The sequence below is a fragment of the Cnephaeus nilssonii genome, assembly GCF_951640355.1.
Source record: "Cnephaeus nilssonii genome assembly, chromosome: 11".
NCBI classification, from domain to species: domain Eukaryota; kingdom Metazoa; phylum Chordata; class Mammalia; order Chiroptera; family Vespertilionidae; genus Cnephaeus; species Cnephaeus nilssonii.
Window position 1 is genome coordinate 40,951,566 of NC_137082.1, and position 18,575 is coordinate 40,970,140.

Here is an 18,575-nt window from a genome sequence, read left to right on the forward strand (position 1 = left end):
GACACACTAATAGAAAGTCTGGAAAGATGTATACCAAATGATTTATGAGGGTTCTTCTAAATCATGGAATGTGATGGGTAAGAATAGTGGGGTAGAGTTTCCAGTTTTACTAAAGGTATTTCAAAAAGTGGTGGGATTATAGGTAAATTCTTAGCTTCCTCCCCCACCCCCCAAAAAACCCTCCAACATAAAAATCATGCTTCTGTTAAAAATAATTTTTGCTAATGCAAAGTAAATATATTCTCTACTAGAAGCCCAATGCACGAAGATTTGTGCAAGAATGGGCCTTCCCTCCCCTGGCTGCTGGCACCCGCCTTTGCTCCGGCTGGGAGCCGCCTTTCTGCCTTCACTCGGACCTGGAGCCACCTTTCCGCCTTACCACGCTGCCCAGAGGCCCGGAGAGGCTGGGGGGGTGCTGAACGCCTACGTCCTGCTCCCGGCCACTAGGCGCCTGTGTATACAAATTAACCCACCATCTTTGTTGGGTTAATTTGCATACTCACTCCGGATTGGCTGGTGGGCATTGCAAAAGTATGGTCAATTTGCATCTTTCTCTTTTATTAGTGTAGATTAGGCTTTCAGAAATGTGTCCAAACTGCCTTCTTTATACACTCACTTATACAAGGAAGATATTATTTTAAATGGAAGGCTTTTGCTTGAGTTTAACATGCTTTGCTCAAAAGTGAATAAAATTAGTATACATGGTATCAAATATGCTTTTAATATTTTCTATAATAAGCCATAGAATGTTATTTTAAGACACATATCTGTGAGCTACATACATGATAACAATTATAACCACATTACTAACAACGTGCATTCTGAGTTATAAACAAACAAAAGCTTCAAAGGATTCCTGTTTTCTTGGGAAGAACATAAATTAAAACATCAAAGCTGTGTGTTTCCCTCGAGGATTGTAGATATTTGGGTAGCTTGTCAGTGCTGGAGTGTGAATGGGCCAGTGTTATTGACTTCCACGTGTTACCCAAACATTTTCCATTGACAAATATTAATTGCTTATTAAGTGCAAAAGAGTTTGATGGTCCAAATTTTGAATTGCATAATGAATTGGCCTTTTAGTTTTGTTTATCATTAGGCAATATGATTGCATTAAAGATATAGAGGTTTAATCCAGCATATCTCCCACTCTAAGGTTATCAAATAGATGTTCCTGCAGAGTTAAATCTCAGTGATAAGCAATTTAATTCATGTTCCTTCAGATTTAAGTGAATTCTCTTTGACCAAACTGTAGGGAATGCTTGTTTAAATATACATTGTAACTTAGTAGTAAAGTATCCAGTAAATCCTGCATTGATTCAAGTTTATGAATCTAGTGAATCACTGAAATTGCTATCAGAACAAAATTGGTAATTATGATCATAATTATGAGTTTTTATAAATTATTAATTTGGTTAAATTATTTCTCTTATTTTTGAAAAGGATCTGTATATCACAATGAGCTACCAAATACATATATGTGTGTATATATGGCAATACATACACAAGTACAAATAAGTTTCATTTTAATTTCTATTTGTTGTCTTTCCCAGTGTTTTTTTTTCTTTTTTATTGAATTTATTTAATAAATAAATTGACATTGGTAATAAAATTATATAGGTTTCAGGTGTATAATTCTATAATACATCATCTTTTCTAATTTTTAATGGCCTATCTTTATTGTCTTGTTATAATTACATTCAGGGAAATCTTAAGTATATTATGTAATGAACTTCGTAAAAAATTTGTGCATAACTGATGAAATTTAAGCAAAGTTAAAATTACAGACATTTGGCTGTCAGTTTTGGCCATTGAATAACATCGATAGTTTGGAATTATAAATTTATTCTAATTCAGATATCTGTTTATGAAACTAGAAATTTGAGTTTTTCATCATTTATCTCCTGATCCTTAATTAAATAATTACTACTTGATAAAGAGTTATTATTTAAAAAATAAAAATTTATCAAACTTCAAAGCAGTTTTGTTAGGTATTAATTACAAATTTTACAATTAACAAAATTTTTACAATTTGTAAAATTAACAAATTTTTACAATTTGTTAGGTAAAAATTCCCCAAAAAGTGATTTGTACATTGGGGACAACATTAAAATCTTTCACTTAAAAGTATTAGCTAAAACCGAGGATTTCAAATCTATAATTTGTAGAATAGACCCACCTCTTTTCTTTCTGTCCACTCTTTCCACAAGTGGTCTCCTCTGCTATTTCATCCTCTCCCCTTTGGTCTTTCTCTCTCTCGCTCTGCATGGGTTACCTCAACCACCCAGTCATTCCCAGATATTCCTGGAGAGACTGCTGTGCGCCGGGAACAGTGCTGAGTGCAGGACTTATGCCCCAATATATCTGCCCATGTGCTTATACCTCCCAAATCTGTCTCTCCTTCCATAAACCTTCTCCTGAGCTCCAAATTCTTCTTTCTCATTTTCTGACTTACAGGGCAGGGCAAATAATATCTGTTTTCTTTTACAGATAAGCAAATTATGTTTCAGAAAGTTTTGACCATATAAAAGCCTCAATGTAATAAAAATCTGAAATTATTACTAATGCCTAAATTACAGTAGTGAAACAAATCTTGCACATTTATATTGATACTTATTATTCCAGGATGAGGGTGTTACATGTGTTTAGCATATAATCCGCCGCCAAAAAATTTCAAAGACTTGCTTGTTCCAAAGATTGCCAATATGTAGATATCGAAAAGCTCCTTTAATTTGTCACTGTCAGTTTATCCCCAAGTGACATTTCAGTAACTTTCAATAACTGAAAATGGGAAATGCTGCAACTCTTTGTAAGGAAGAAATTCTGTTTACTTGAGGCCTTTGTGTTATAGTATAACTTAGATAGCTCCCTTTATTATACTTATCCTTAAATCTATTTTCCATTAAGATATTAAAGTGATACCAAATCTACTTGTCTTTCACCCAGAATGTATATTCTTTTCAATTAGATAGTGATGGAAAATAACTCAATTCATCCAATAGTGCCAATGCCCCTTGGATTGAAAAAAGCCACAACAGGCTATCACATAGAGGTGGCATAATGTGAATACGAAACATACCTCGGCCCTCCAGCAAGGAAAGAAATTATAGAGATAAACAGCCCATTTTCAAGTGTCAAATCTCTGCTCAAAATCATTGTAGACTCGCCCCAGGGCAGCGTGCGGCTCATGTGTGGACACTGGGATGGGACAGCCAGTAGGAAAGCCGGCTCTTCAATCTAGAGTTTTAGGAGGACGTTTGCCATCTACTTCCATCTTGGTTGATGCTTTCAGTTTCGGTATGTTGTGTCCCAAGTCAGAAAGATCCAGGTCCCTAATTTTATAATTATTCTTTCCTCAGGAAGTACTTACTTATGGCGCCGCACTTGGTGGTGTCTGTTACCCTGAAGAGGGGCCACCACAAGGAAGTCAGAGGTATTTGAAGGCCTTTGGTGTTTCCGCTGCTCTTCTTTGCAGGGCTTGTCCTCACTTCCTAGGTACTCACTTCTCTGAATGTCTGGCCCATCTCCAACCTACTTCCTGCCTCCGCACACAGATGGCACTGCATGAGGCTCACCCTAACCTCCAGGCTTCTGCCATGCTTGTCCCTCATGTATCCTCCTCCGCCAGAGCCCAGTCTAGGGAAATGGCTGCACAATTATATTTTTAGAAATTTCAGGCACCATGTACAGCCAACTGGGGACATATTTTCAGCTCAGCAGGCATTTCAAATATCCTCTTGCCCTCCCTCTTACCCTCCCCCTACCCCCCCCCCCCCAATTGTAACTGCCTGTCTTAATCCCAAACTGCTCCCGAGCAGGCCTGTGAACAAGGCAGCCTCTTCCTTCAGCCCCTGGACCTTGGGGCTCTGAAGCTTCAGTCCAAATTCTTTCATTGTTCACCTTATTTTAGCAAATGTTGTACAAAACACCTGGCTCAGTGGTGCTGGTACTTACGATGGCAAGATTTTACCTATTTTTGGAAATTTTTACAATTTATGTTGAAAGTAGGAAGGTGTCTTGTCTGGTTGGGTTTTTCTCCTCCCCTTTAAAAAAGTGATGAGACCTGCACAGTGTTCTCCTTGATCTTGTTCACTTTTTAAAGTGGGTGGAATAGAGTCCTACTTTTTTGGGTTTGATTGTCAAATTTGCCATTGGGAAACAATATCAAGAGCTCCAGGAAGAGACAAAGCATATAAAGAGCAATTTTAAAGAGAATATTCTAGGTGGTTAGAGCTCGTATTGACGCTGACCAAATCGCTGTAGAAAGTCGTGACTCTCCTCTGTACAGCAGGGTTAATTATATTCGCAGAGCACATTGGAAGTGCCTGTTGAAAACTGTTGGGTAAGTGCAAGTATTGCTCATTATTAGCCGTGCCTCGCAGTTCTTTTCTTTCATGAGAGAAAGGGGGAGTGGGTGTTTAGCAGTTCAACACTCTGTCTCCCGCTAGGAATAATTGCTTGATTTTCTTTTATTGTTCAGGCACTTCTCGAATTAGATTAATTTCTTTATAGTCCATCTCTGTCTATTCAAGACAGCAATTTCTTTGGCTAAAAATATAACAAGACATGATACTCATTCGCATATAAAAAGTGGACCAAACCTTTTATTTCGAAACCTGTTATTTTGGAAAATATTCTTTCCAGCTGAGCATTTAAGATCCCACCATCAGGTTTGCTCCATCACAGAGCACTTACGGGTTCGCTGTGCCCAAAGCTACATCTCTGCCGCCAGAGCAGAGGTGCCAGTCAGTCCAGGTGGTGCCTGCACAGAGCTGCCAGTTCAGACAATGGCAGCATTTCCATTATACCCAGGGCTGGAGCATCTCTCAGGCTGAGATTGGAATGAACTCCCCAGATGCACCAAACCATCTAAAACAGCGAGCTTCTCTGAGCCACCACAAGTGGTACTTGCGGTCTTATGAGACAACAGGTCTGTCTCTCAGCTGCCACTGCAGTCAGTGCTCAATGGTGTCTGTGTTGCTTCCATAGGGCCCTGTGGGGCATCTGGCATGTGGTATGGTGTGTGCATCTGTGTGCGCATATGCGTATATTAATGAGTTCTGATCTAGTGTCTAAAATAAACTTTAAAGAAACTAACAGATTAATAAACTCAGTATCTAACAGGACCTCAACCACAACAAAGGAAAACAGGACAATGATTAGTGAAATAAGTAGGAGTGTTGCAGAAGACCAAAGAAAAACGAAGCAACGCTTTTAGAGAAAAGAAGTTACACTGTTTAATATGCCGGTGGACTCATCGGAATAACTTCCCAAATCTGAGTAAAGTAACATGCAGGGGGCTTCTCTTTTATATCTTTCTGGGGTCTTTGTCCCACAAATATGGATTACGCTTCCGGTCCTTTTCGAGTTCTTTGCAAGAAGGTCCCCAGGTGTTGAGGGTCTCCAGGCCATATCTGATGGTCTGGCCTGATGCCAGCATTAATAACCCCTCCCTCTGGGGCAGTTCACAATTTTATGGCCTCTGTATTTAGATAATAGGTTCTGCAAGACCAGTTTCTGGGAAAGAGGTAGTGACTTAATTATAGGTTATCAAGAATGTGCACTGGGCTTGCTGGCACAGACTCAGATTGCAAACCCCCCCCCCCCCCCCCCAAATATCAGGGTTACATTGGAATTAGCTCTTTTTAACCTTCTCAGGAGTATTTGACACATAGAATGAGCATAAATCTAGTTCTGAGTTTCCTGGCAGTACAGTGAGCACGTTTTAGATTATGTAATTATTGTTTCATAATAAAAAGAAAGCAACAAAATTGATCTGGGAAGATAAACATTTTACTGGCAGAAAATTCTAAGATGAACTTATTTCACAGGATCGTCTATTAGACACGTAATGAAGAGCATCTTCAACTGATACAGAAATATTCACATAGATGTTGTAAATACCAGCCCTCTGTGAAAGATGAAGACGTATATGAAATAGTTCATGAAGACTCTGCTGAGGAGCCTGTATCTCTGGTTTTCTGCCTTTCCAAGAGGGCTAACTTAGCTAGTCTCACAGAGCGGTCCCTAAATGTGACCCATGGGTTGGACCCTCTGGACCTGCTGGTTCTTAGCCAACTTACCGGTGCATTCTCTTGTCTGAAGTAAATTCCAATAGCTGATCACAGGGGGCTGCTAATCTGAAGGAGGCAGGCTTAACATTCTGTTTTGAGATTTTGGGGTCCAAAGCACAGAACTGGGCTTTGGGGAGCTTGCAAGAAGGGCCAACTTTTCCTAGAGTAGCTTTCAACCTGCTCTCACTTTTAGATGCATACTGGGCTCCCAGAACATGGAAGAACTATGTCACTCAAATGTGTTTAATGGAATGGTTGCATTAAATGCCACGAGGGGCCAGGCAGGAAGTGAGGGAGCCAGGCAGCCGGTGTTGGGTACACAGGCCCTGTTTTGTGTCAGGGCTGGGACTGGCGAAGTGGCTGAGCTCTGACTGACTGATGGATGTCCCCACGTGCTGGAGTTCTTATCCCAGCATTACACAGGGTTTCGCAATCTGGAGAAAGGGGCTGATGCATAGATTCAATAAGAAGTCCAAGGACGAAAGATAATTTTGAAAGGCATTGGGGGTCAGAGGGGTAGTCTTTCTAAAGGAGCTAAAAGACTACCCCTTGACTCAGGACCCTGTGCTATTTATTAACACAATTTGTCCTAAGGCAAGGTGGAGATAATTCACTTCAAAGAGTAGGGCTTACAGAAGCATTGTCAGTTTGGGGAATAGCCTACAACTGTTCAGGTGTTTGGCCAACAGGAGGCAATAACATGTAGATTTAAGATGCCCTGAGCTGTCTGGCAGCAAACGATCCTATTCAGGTTTGGGGGAGTGCTCTTCAGCCATCCCAGATGATTCAGCCCTACTGACATGCTGGAACTGGCCTCTGGCACCCACGTGTGAACTATGGCCCAGGATTGCCTGAGCTTCCAGTTTCAGGAGAGGCTAGAAATCTTGATTTCACAAGATATCTGCTTAATCAACTATCTTAACCATAAAATAGCCTCAGATTGGCCCAACAGAATTTCAGATTTTTAACATAACTGAATCTTGATTTAAAAAACAATCAAAGCTGTCCCCTCCCTACCCCCATGAGCTCATTAAACTGACCTAGTAAGTGGGGAATGGTCATTTTCCCCCTTTTAATTGTTTTCATTCCCCCCCCCATACCTACAATAATTTTCATTCTAATGTAGATGATGATGAACTGGTTTCTTGCAATAGTTATTCAGCATGCTCACCCTGTTGCTTAATTTAGCACCACATTTGTGGTCTAGTACCATGGACAGTTACCACAGTTGCTTAAGCTCCATAGTCTGAAATCTGTTTCTGGACCACCTAGTATGTTAGTGGGTGCCAATTCTGGGATATATTATTAGGGATTTTTTGATGTGTGGTTTTCATTAAATGATGTACTCAAGTAATTCATTATATGATTGTTTACATTTGTCTAATTATTTTTTCAGTTTTATTGAGATATAATTAACATATAACATTGTGTAGTTTTAAGGTGATGACTTGATACACTTACATGTTGCAAAACGATTACCACTATGGCATTTAGCTAACACCTCCATCCCCTCACAAAATCACTATTTCTTTTTTGCATTGAGAACATTTAAGATCTATTTTCTTAACACCTTTCAAGTATATATGTCTGGTCACCTTTCAATAAGGGGGTGGGGGTAACAAAAATTAATAGTATTTATTGAGTCTTATTCTGTTCCATGCATTGTGCGGAGTGCTGTAGCTATAGTAACTTGTGTGGTTTTCACAAAGCTCTTTAAAGCAGGTATTATCAATATCATATCATCATAACTTCTATGTTATAGACTTGGGTACTCTGGGGTTGGGTAACTTAAATAAGTTGCCTAAGGTCCTACAGTCAGTAAGTTGTGGAGCCCAAATGCAGCCAGGCAGTCTGACTTAGCCCCAAGCCCAGACCTAGACCAGTAATATGGTTTTCCTCCACTGAAAAACAGGCATTATTTTGGGTCGCACAGTGCCCTGAAAAACTAATGACAGTAAAGAACACAATCTAGAGAGCACGAGGAACATCCTTGTATCCCCCTCCCTCTTCCTTCCACCGTTTAATCACTCAGAAATGAATTATGAGAAGAGTCTTACAGAAATTTACAATATGTATGGGGCTTAATCATGATGAACTTGCTGCTTCCACTAAGATTCAAGGTTCACAATTCTTCAGCCAATGGACACAAACCTTCCTGGTATTGTCTTGGTTTAAGGAAACACATTTCCCCATTTCTTTCCAGACACAGGGAGGAGACCAACCTAGAGCTTGTAAGCAGACTGAATATTGCTTAATTTGGGAGATGTATGCTCTTTAATAGTTGAGTGTAGGGACATTAATATAATAATATACTAATTTTTTAGTATCCCAGTGTTTTCGATAACTATGAATATCATTAAATTTTAGTATAATTTTTTATGAGTAAAGACTTGATCAAAGACCTAGTCTAAAGTACAACTTCCTTTTTTTTTATTCATGGTTAAATCAATGAGAGCTATATGGCAAAAGCTCAGAATTATTCCTGTTAACTTGTTTTTAATAGTATTTAATTTATATGTGTGGTCAGAGCTACAACGCATGCATATATGTGTGTTTACTAATTGGAGCCATATGCATTTAAACACAGTGTTATTGGTAGGAAATGAAGCATAAAACATGAAAAATGTATAATTATTAAGGGGTTGAAATGATAGTTTTTAACTCCTTCCAGGATAGGTATGTTATGATACAGCTTTGATTGTCTTTCATTACAGATGAGTGAGATTCATGGGTAGATTTGGCAATCAGTTTCTTACCTTCCTAATTAACTGTAAAATTCTTCCCCCTAATGGACATAAGTGAATTGACATACTAGTTTTCCCATCAGAATGTGCTTTTCCTTAGACTCATGCTGTCTGCCAACTCGGAGACAGGTGGACTCTTCAAAACAAGACTGGACATTGGAGAGACCAGGGAGAGAACTCTGGCTGCTTTCTGATTTTTCTAACCTGGTTTTATAAATAAAATAAAGTACATAGCAGCATCTAACATTCATGACATACTGTTCAAAACTGAATGCATCTGCATGCGTGTGTGTCATAGTTCTGTGGAACAGTCCAGTTAATGACTCTGACTTTTATTTTAGACAATCCATGGACACAAGGGCCCGATCACTGCAGTGGCCTTCGCTCCTGATGGACGCTATCTTGCCACCTACTCGAACACTGACAGCCACATTTCCTTCTGGCAGGTAAGCGAGGATGCTGCATGCAGGCCCTGAAGTGTACGGCATGATCTGCTGGGAAAGGCTGCCTGCAGCTGCCAGCTCTCTGTTCCTTCTTCAACCGATGTCAAGCATTCATGGCTTGCTGATTATGTGCCCAGTGCTCGCATGCAGGGTACACCGAGGATGCATGTAGCAACCTGGAAAGGGGGCGGTCTGCTCTCCCAAAACTTAGTCTCAGGGAGGCACAGGTAAATAAGAAAGCAACGCCAGCATGGAGGGGACCCTGAGGCCAGGTTGTGGGATGGCTTCATGAGGACGCAACGTCTGAGCCGAGACATGCTGATGCTGAGGCAGGGTAGCGGGGAGTGGGTGCTGAGGGAGAGGTGCGCAGGGCCTGGTGAGAGGGCCTGGCCTGGAAGAACTGATGAATATGAGGCATCCAGGCAACTCTGACAGGGCCTAGGGCATAGGGAGAGAGGCAGCCTCGTGTTAACATCATGTCCGTTTATAGTATCTCATTCTGTGTGCATCCGGGATTTCCCACATTGGGCTCTTCCCCAAATTATTAAAACATTTTTTAAAACCCAAGCAGCATTGACTGGCACGAGAATGCCTGTTTTATTCTGATTAAAATGAGTATTAATTTTAAACAACTAATTTTTACAGTAGAGCTTGTTTCACCACCAGTGATTAATCTCTATCCAATCTTCTTTTTAATTATGTTACTGCTGATAATTACAAAAATATTAAAAATTACCAACTCCCTCCCCGTCCCCCCAAAAAATAGGTTAATTTAAAATTTTGTTGTTGCCTTTACTTTCCTAGGATGCAAGTATGTTTAATGAGCACCAGAGCAAGTCAGGCAACACCCAAGTCTCTAAACCCAACATTAGAATTTAAAATGCAGCCCATGTCTCACGTGCTTACAGTATACCCAGATTGGAAGTCACAGAAACATTATGTCAGCCTATCAAGAAAACACAGTAAAGCCTCCTCAGACCTATAGAGAGTTTTTATTTGAATTGAAGAGAGTAGTGTTGGATCTGCCGCTGCTGTCCCCACGTTGACTCGCTGATTTATTTAGATGCATATTGTTTATTTCGAATGATGTATGATATCACACTCTTCTATTATTCCAGTAAATGTACTGTAATATATTTTGAAAACTTAACGAAGTCTTATTAATAGAGAACCTTACAAAAGCCATCAGCTATTAAAATCTTTGCTGAGAAATGAGTGTTAATGAGAAGTATTGGGTGGATAATTACTCAAGCGAGACTTAGTAAAAGGCTGTGCAGCATCAGTTACTCTGAGAGTAGCAATAAAACACTTCCTGTTTTGATGAATTACATCTGTATGTGTTTCTATGTGTTCAGAAAATCAGCTTCATAGAACTGGTTTGTGAAGCATTATTTTTAAAGGGAAGGGAAAAGCCACAGTTACATTTTCGTTAGTTTACAAACCCAGCCATTGAACAATGTGATTTGCTCATCTTTCAGTTCCTTGACTCTCCAACAAGGTATTTCTATGATTTGAATATTTCAGTTTATCGTATTCATTGGTATTTGATCAAAGGGAGTTTAGTAATGAAATACAACCGTAATTTTCTCACGTAAATTTTACCACCACCCTCTAACAACAAATAACTATCTTCTTTCATAAATGCTAATAATAAATTAGGTGGATATTGGTTTCATTTATTTAATTTATTCCATCATATAGTAGAATACTATTCAGCCATTTAAAAAGGATGATGTAAATCTATAGTCATTAACTATAGATTATCTATGAAAAGATTGCCCTCAACATTTTGTTGAATGAAAAAAGCAGATTGTGAAACTGCCTTTTAATGTGAGCCTGTTTATGTAAAATCCTTTAAATTTTAACTTCTCCTTATGTATATGTAAGGTCTGGAAGGTATTTACTAAATTGTGGTTATCTCTGGGCAGTGGGATTTCGGCTTTCTTTTTTATACTTCTCTTTCGTATTTCAATTTTCCACAATGAGTATCTTTATGATCAAGAAAAAATTTAATGTTACCCAATATTACAACTCCAGGTCATTTTCCTTCATTTAAGGCTCAAATCGCCCTCACTTTAGCAGAGTTTATAGCCAGTCAATGGCAAAAAATATTATTAATACTGAATAACAAAATAGGTAGTTGTTTTGGTGAGAATTCAGTGACTCAGTTTATTAGAAAAATTAATACTCACCCTTACAACTTCAGATTCATCTATAATTTGAAAAGGGTGGTCTAACATGAGGGTCTTCACCATTCCAACTTGTGCAACTGTAATAGTTATACACCCTATAGAACTTGGCATAGTCCTGTCCAGAGGCAGGAAGGCTGTTGACCCTCCCGAAGGCAATTGTCAATCGTCTAAGGGATGGCTCAGCTTGTAAAGGGAACCCAGGTATATATATATGTAAATCTTTCCATCCTAAAATTCCAGTAAGTTATTCTTTCCCTGCCCCTTGTTAGCCCTCGAGCCATTTCTCGTACTTGGCTAAATTTGAAGAGAAGAATTAAAAATAAGGACGTGTGAGCATATTGAATACCCTGAGCATTTTAAGCCACCAGCAGAAATCAGGCTTCATACACATTTTCATAGAAAATCCATAAAGAATGAAAAGTACTTTGTGGTTATTTATCAACTGAGAAATTAGATTTTTTAAAAGCACGGTATGCCTGTTGATGCCAGTTCATTTTAACCGGCAATTTTCTGGATCGTTTAGGTATGATCTGTAAGAGGACTAAATTACTGTGCACTGTTACTTTTTGTACAAGTGAGAACTATAAAATCAAGCTCACCATCATTATTTATGTTGAAACTCTTTGGGAACCTCCAGAAAGCGATAAGGCATTCATTTTTGTTCTTTTTTTTTTGGAATTTCGGGGAAGAAGGAACAAGGGGCGAGGCTTTGCAGGATGACAGGTAGGGACTGCCCAGCTCTAAATGGCGACCGAACTTGAACAGAAAGAGTTAATGATAACCATACATTTGGTTTTAAAATGTGACCTCGGACACTAGTGATTTTTTTTCACCTCTGTGCAGTGTTCGGCACTATTATTAATGCAGTAAAATCAGTAACATTAGTCATCTTAAAAGGGTTATTACTCAAGATGATTTAAATTGTGAAAATGTCAGTGGAGCCTGCACGCATCCTGCTAGAGACGCCGTGATTTACGTCCTCTGACACCGTCCTGCTCTGAGCAGGCCCGGGGAAGGAGCGGCTGTGTGCTGCTCTGACCCACATGCAGAGCAGCCGCGCCCGCACTTCTCAGTGTCCGAGGGCTGGCCAGGGCTCCGGCTGTCAGCCGTCTGCATGCATTGGGTCACAATCTGCATGCCTCACACAGACCCCCAGAATGTCACACGTCTAGATGGAAAAGAATTGGTAGGAAAAGTAGTGCAAAGGAAAACATTATTTCCGAGACCTCGTTCCTGATTTTCAGTGTGGTTCCCCTGTGGTTTGCAATACCACAAAAAGCATGCATTGGGAAAATGTTACCTGATATTTGGCATCTAAAGGGCTCATCAGATGCAGTCACTCGGACAGCAGTTTACTAAGATAACTGCTGCCTGATATTCAGCACTTGGACCCTAATGCATAGTTGTTTGGGAGCCATAATTTCCATGTTAGTTTTCACTTATGTGAATGGATTAAAAGAACTTAAAATTCAAGTCAAATTCAGAAAATCTGCCAGAAAGCAGGAATCAATGACTAATAAAGAGATACTGCTAATAAGGCATGGAAGTATACTATCTTTAGCACGGCAGCAAAACAGTGAGGCACAGACACAGTGTTCAGATGAAGCTGATTCGTATTTTCCCTTCAAACCAAAGCAGAGCTTTCCAGAGACTGAATTTTTTAAACAGCAGGTGAGGAGGGCAGGTGTTGGTAGATAGGGATGGGGAGGTCTACTGCTTAACTTTGCTTCGTTTTCTTGAACTAATTATAAGTCCCCACACTTGCCTTTGTGGACTCATCCGTCAGCACTGTTGAGAACAAAGAGGTCTGCAGTACAAAATACCCATAATTTCCAAATACTGTCTCATTGAAACTTTTTTTTTCAAATCCTCATCCGAGGATATTTTTACCATTGAGTTCTAGAGATAGTAGAAGAGAGGGAGGAAGGGAGGGAGGGAGGGAGGGAGGGAGGGAGGGAGGGAGGGAGGGAGGGAGAGAGAGAGAGAGAGAGAGAGAGAGAGAGAGAGACAGACATCAACGTACCTGCAACCGAGGTACGAGCCCTTGACTGGGAACCAAACCCGTGACTCCTCGACCCACAAGCCAACACCCTAGCCACCGAGCAAAACCAGCCAGGCTTGAACTGTTTTATTAACATGCACAGTGTAGCGTCCTTCTTAAAGATTGCGCTTTCCTGCTGTCAGAATCTACTCACAAAGTAAAATTTCTCTGGATTTATGTTTTTACTGTGATAATATCAGAACAACTTCAAATACACTGAAAGTTCCCTTCAGAGGTTCAGAATAAGCTCTCTGATGAGCGTGAGTAAGGCTGTGGGGAGAAGTGACCGGGAGTGGGTGTCACCTGGCCTGTGCAGCAGGGAAGGGAAGGAGTCTCTGTGTGACACGTGTGCTCTCATGTCCCTGTGTCCCCAGATGAACACCTCGCTGCTGGGAAGCATCGGCATGCTGAACTCGGCACCCCAGCTGCGCTGTATTAAAACCTACCAGGTGCCCCCTGTGCAGCCGGCCTCCCCCGGCCCCCACAACGCCCTCCGACTGGCCCGGCTCATCTGGACGTCCAACCGCAACATCATCCTGATGGCCCACGACGGGAAGGAGCACCGCTTCATGGTCTGAGGCCGGCGCTGCCCGTGCCTGCTCTCGCGCGTGCAGTTCTCTAAGCCCAGATCCCTCTGTCCTTACGCTGGGTCCCTCCTCAGTGCTGCCCACCCAGGGGCATCGGGGCGCAGCCTGGTCTGTGTCACTTCTGCATGCTCTGGGACATTCGCCTGCTCGGGGCACCTATTGATTCAGAGGCATGCACACACCGCTCTGCAGGATGTGGCCTTCGGTCACAGGTCACGTCTCCCTGCTGGAGAGGGAGGGGAGGCGGGTCCCTGGGCGCACACTCCTTGGCGGGCTGCACCGGAAGCCCGAAAGTCAGCGAACACTGATCGCCGCCCAGCCCCTCAAGCTGCACCCCCTTTCTGAAGTGCTGCTGGGGCCGGTCATTCTGGCACTGGGTTTTGAGGTAACATGGCCGTCCTCATTGTCAAAATTATTTTCCTTTGGATTTCCTAAAACATATTATTGTTTACCACAAAGATTCTGTGTTTACATGGTTGTTGTTTTTTTTCCTTCAGCTGATTGCCAGGAAATTGCTAATCTGATTTCGTAGGGTTTAACCACTATCTTCTTTATTAATACCTAACCAATTTGGGATTAATGAGAAAATATACCAAAAAAAAATTGTTCCCCTAGTGGAGAATACAGTTTCCCAGACACATAGCCTTCTTAAATGCTCACATCCTGCTTAAGTGATGGTGTATTTAGTAGTTTAAAACAAAATCATCTCTCTTGATGATCTAGTTAATATAATTATCCAGTCACTATAACTAATCTCTTAAATGGACTTTTATAAAAAAGAACAAGTTTAGAAGCATAACATATACCTAAAAAGAAGACGCTGTGTCTGTGGCTGCAGATGTTAAAGTCAGAGCTTGCCCTTCCTTCCAGAAACTTCAGAGACCTGCAGTTCCAGGCGTACGGCTTAGGTCAGTTATCACTGATCAACTACAGACAAAGACAGCGTTTCCTTTAAACAAGTATCCTAGAAAATTAGTAACAGTGGAGCAAGCACCCGGGCGTCTGTATGAGCATGGGGCTTGGTCAGCCTGAGCAGCATTGCAGTGAGAGCTCACCACCCTCTGCCGGTGGCTTTCCCAGCCGTTCTCACCTCGCATGTCACATTCTGTGGCTCTCGCTCACAGTGATGGGGGAAATCCATCAAACCATATTCTGTATGAATCGCTCCTGACAAACCTCGATCTGTATATAGTTGGGGATTTGGTTGGTTGGTTGGTTAGTTGAGTAAAATGGGGTGTTAATGCAGAAATAGAAAGTGAATTATGAAATTCAGAGAAAATATGTGAAGTTTACAGAGGAACCAAAATCATAATGGGAGCACTTAATTTAAAAGGTGTAGATAGATGTCCGGGTTTATGTAATATACGAAAGAGTAAGACCATAGCCCGGGAACAAATATATCTGTAATTTTCTTGAAATAGATTTTTAAAGACCCTGTTAAGAAACTAAGACCACTAGACATCTCTCCCCTATTGATGTGAAGTATGTTATTTCCACTGATGGCAAACCTGTACTATTCCTTGGTTGTAGACTTTGGGTGTTCTTTCAAAGGTGAATTTATGAAACATGCATGTACATTGTACTTATAAAGATTAGAAATATAGTTTCCAGGAAGAAACCAAGAACTAATGCAGTGTAGACGTTGTTTGCTGGACATGCTGTTGTGTCCGATGTAGGTAGAGAAGCTGAGGTAAATGGTTGCCCCAAGGGCTCGAGTCCTCGCGGGCCCCAGCACCTGTCTCCTGTGTGAACTGCAGTGGGGATATATTCATTCTGGACTACACAGCTGTTTTGGAATGCTGATGTGGAAGGATACCTTAGAGATTTCTTAAAACAAAATGTTCAGTGCATCCTGAGACAGGTGTGAGGCTGCTAGGCAGGCCCCCGCATGCACGGATGGATGGCGCACACCACGGGCATTTAGAACAACGCCGTGAGGCCTGCAGGAGCCACGCACCTGGGCAGTGGCTCGGCCAGCCTGTCCCGCGTTGTCTGCAGACAGCCGAAGTTATTGGCCTGTAGACTATTTTGATTACAAAACTCTGGGGTGGATGATGGGTGATGGTTAGACAGATATCTCTCACTGCTAAACTTAATATTTGCATTCTTGTTAACACACATCTTTCCTTGGCTATTTTGACAACCACAGTCCACACTTCAGCACAGCTTATGTTTCTCAGCACCGACGTAAACTTCGTATTGTCACGCCAGTGTATGCTTTCGGTGTTTTATTACCTTCATGGGCACTGTATTTGGACCTGTCCTTGTTAACGCAGAGGCACATGTGGCCTCACTGATCATTTACAAGCGGAAGATGACATGACGCGATACCTGTGTGGGAAAGTACTGCCTGGACTCGCCGTGTCCAGCGAGTGGATTAAATGTCTGCCTCCCAAGACAGCTCTTGATGACTCCACTTAGTAGATTCTATATGTGCCGGGTGTACCTCTGTACATACGTGTGTTAAATAAAGCTGGATGGTACTGAAGATTGTTCTTCCCATTAAAACCATTATTCACTCTTAAACATTCTCAATTGAAATCCATATGCTTTCTCCCCACCCCAACTCCCTTTGGTACCAAATCAAGCCTCTGTTTCCATCTAATTATCCATTTCCCCAGAGAGCTAGCTTCAGGAAAGGTGAACTTGTTCACAAAGGACAATAGCACAGCAGCGAGGGAGTCCTCCCCTGCAGTGCCCAAGTGTGAGTACTGAGAAACACCCTACCAGAAACTCAACAGCACCCTCTGTGGTTTGGGCAAGGGAATTGCATGCACATTGCTCTCATCTCCACCCCAAGTTGCTCCTAAATGGATTGTTAATTGTACCAAGTTATGTCTTGTCAGATGCAATTAACTTAATTTAATACTCGTTTGGAGTTGGATTTGAGTCCCTGAAGTAAAGGGTGGAATTGGTTTTCAAAAGAGCAAGAGTAACAAAAGAGATCACTATGGCTCACAGAGGGTTATATGTGTAAGTGGTGAGTGTACTTCTTTAACTTTCAGACAACAACATAGAACATCTTGAAACGAGTCACTCGTCATGTAGCCGAATAATTTTCTTTAAGAAATAAACATTAAAGGAGTGGATGGCTGCATCTTGGCCCTAGTCAAACGCCCAGTGTCCATCCCAGGAACTGTGTTAGCATCTCCTGGTGACTTAAATGTGTCCTTCTAGGGAAAACGGGGCAGCACCAGTTCTATGTGATTGGTGATCACATAAACCGATCAAATGCGGAAAGGGCATGACATTAATAGGAAGGTAAAGCCAAGCCGTGCAGGGTGAACTTTCACCTTTCACCCCTTGGCTGACTGACAGAGCTGAGTGTTGAAGAAAATCAATACTTTGGAGCCAGGAGGGAGATATTTCCAGCCTCTAACTAGAGAATGTATTTTGACAAGGCCAAGATAATCCACGCTGCACAGGAGAAAGAGAAAGAAGACTCATTTTTAAAGCTTGACACTTCAAGGTGTTTTTGTCCAGTGGTTTCGAGATCGTCAATACATACAAATACCAAAGGTCAAAAAGAAAAGCCGGAGGAATTTCAAAAATTAGATGTTCAGTTCTTTCTGCTATTTACAAAGTAAAAAAAAAAAAAAAAAGACCACAGGGAGGCTTGTGCTTGTAATTGTCGTTTAAAGGAACCGCGCTCACAACCTAGGGTTTTATAGAGGCAGCGCCATGAAGAGTGAAGGCAGCTGGACTTCCGGTTTCTGTACATTTTTTTTTTTCTTGGTTACATCGCTTATGTGCTGACATCTCAGAATCTTCTTGCTTTTTGATTCTTGTTGGCAAATCTTAGACCCTCCTTCACATCTGTTTCAATCATTTGCATGAGAAAGGAGCTCATGTGTCTTTAAAATTTAAATTGTTTCTACTTTCCCAAGTGACGTTAAACAAATTAGTTATGAAAGCATCCTCATTAGTGCTTTTCAAGCCAGGGAGGAACTCATCTCGAGGAAACAGGTAAGCAATTCACCCACTCTCCCCAGCATACCCAGGGGATGTGCCTGCAACCAAGGTACATGCCCTTGACCGGAATCGAACCTGGGACCCTTGAGTCCGCAGGCTGACGCTCTATCCACTGAGCCAAACCGGTTTCGGCCCGGGGGGGGGGAGGGGTTCTTGATTAAAAATTTGGTCTATATTGTAATCGCTTTCGGTTTTTTTAATAAAAGGAAATTCACTTCTTAGATCATCGTTGAATTTGCATCCTCTTTTCTTACTCATTATGTTAAAAATCTAAAAAAAATAATTTAAAATTATATTATAAATTATTATATACATATTGCTTAAAAACACAGTAAGTAGGTACATAATTACATGTATTTTATTGTTAGTTTATAAATTAAATTAATTTGATTGTTATAAAGTAACTATATTTTAAAAATTATTTTAATTTTAATCCTATATTTCTTTCTAAATAATAACAATACTAACTTGTATTATTTTTCCTCTGAATTTGCTGTAACGTAAGTCGTGTCACTTTCAAGGCTG

The 18,575-nt window shown here is 41.0% G+C and overlaps 1 protein-coding gene across 3 annotated transcripts in view; it reads left to right on the forward strand.

The window, feature by feature from the left end:
• The window catches only part of WDR7 (WD repeat domain 7), a 290,874-nt gene extending 272,653 nt beyond the window's left edge, over positions 1-18,221 (forward strand). For 2 of the 3 annotated variants that reach the window (XM_079784070.1, XM_079784069.1), the window contains exons 27-28: positions 9,157-9,261; positions 13,866-18,219. In XM_079784070.1, the coding sequence (XP_079640196.1) occupies positions 9,157-9,261; positions 13,866-14,069 (309 nt within the window). In that variant the 3' untranslated portion in view covers positions 14,070-18,219. Of the gene's footprint in view, positions 1-9,156; positions 9,262-13,865 lie in introns of all 3 variants that reach the window. The other variant, XM_079784071.1, reaches the window with a different exon arrangement.
• Positions 18,222-18,575: the final 354 nt, after the last annotated feature.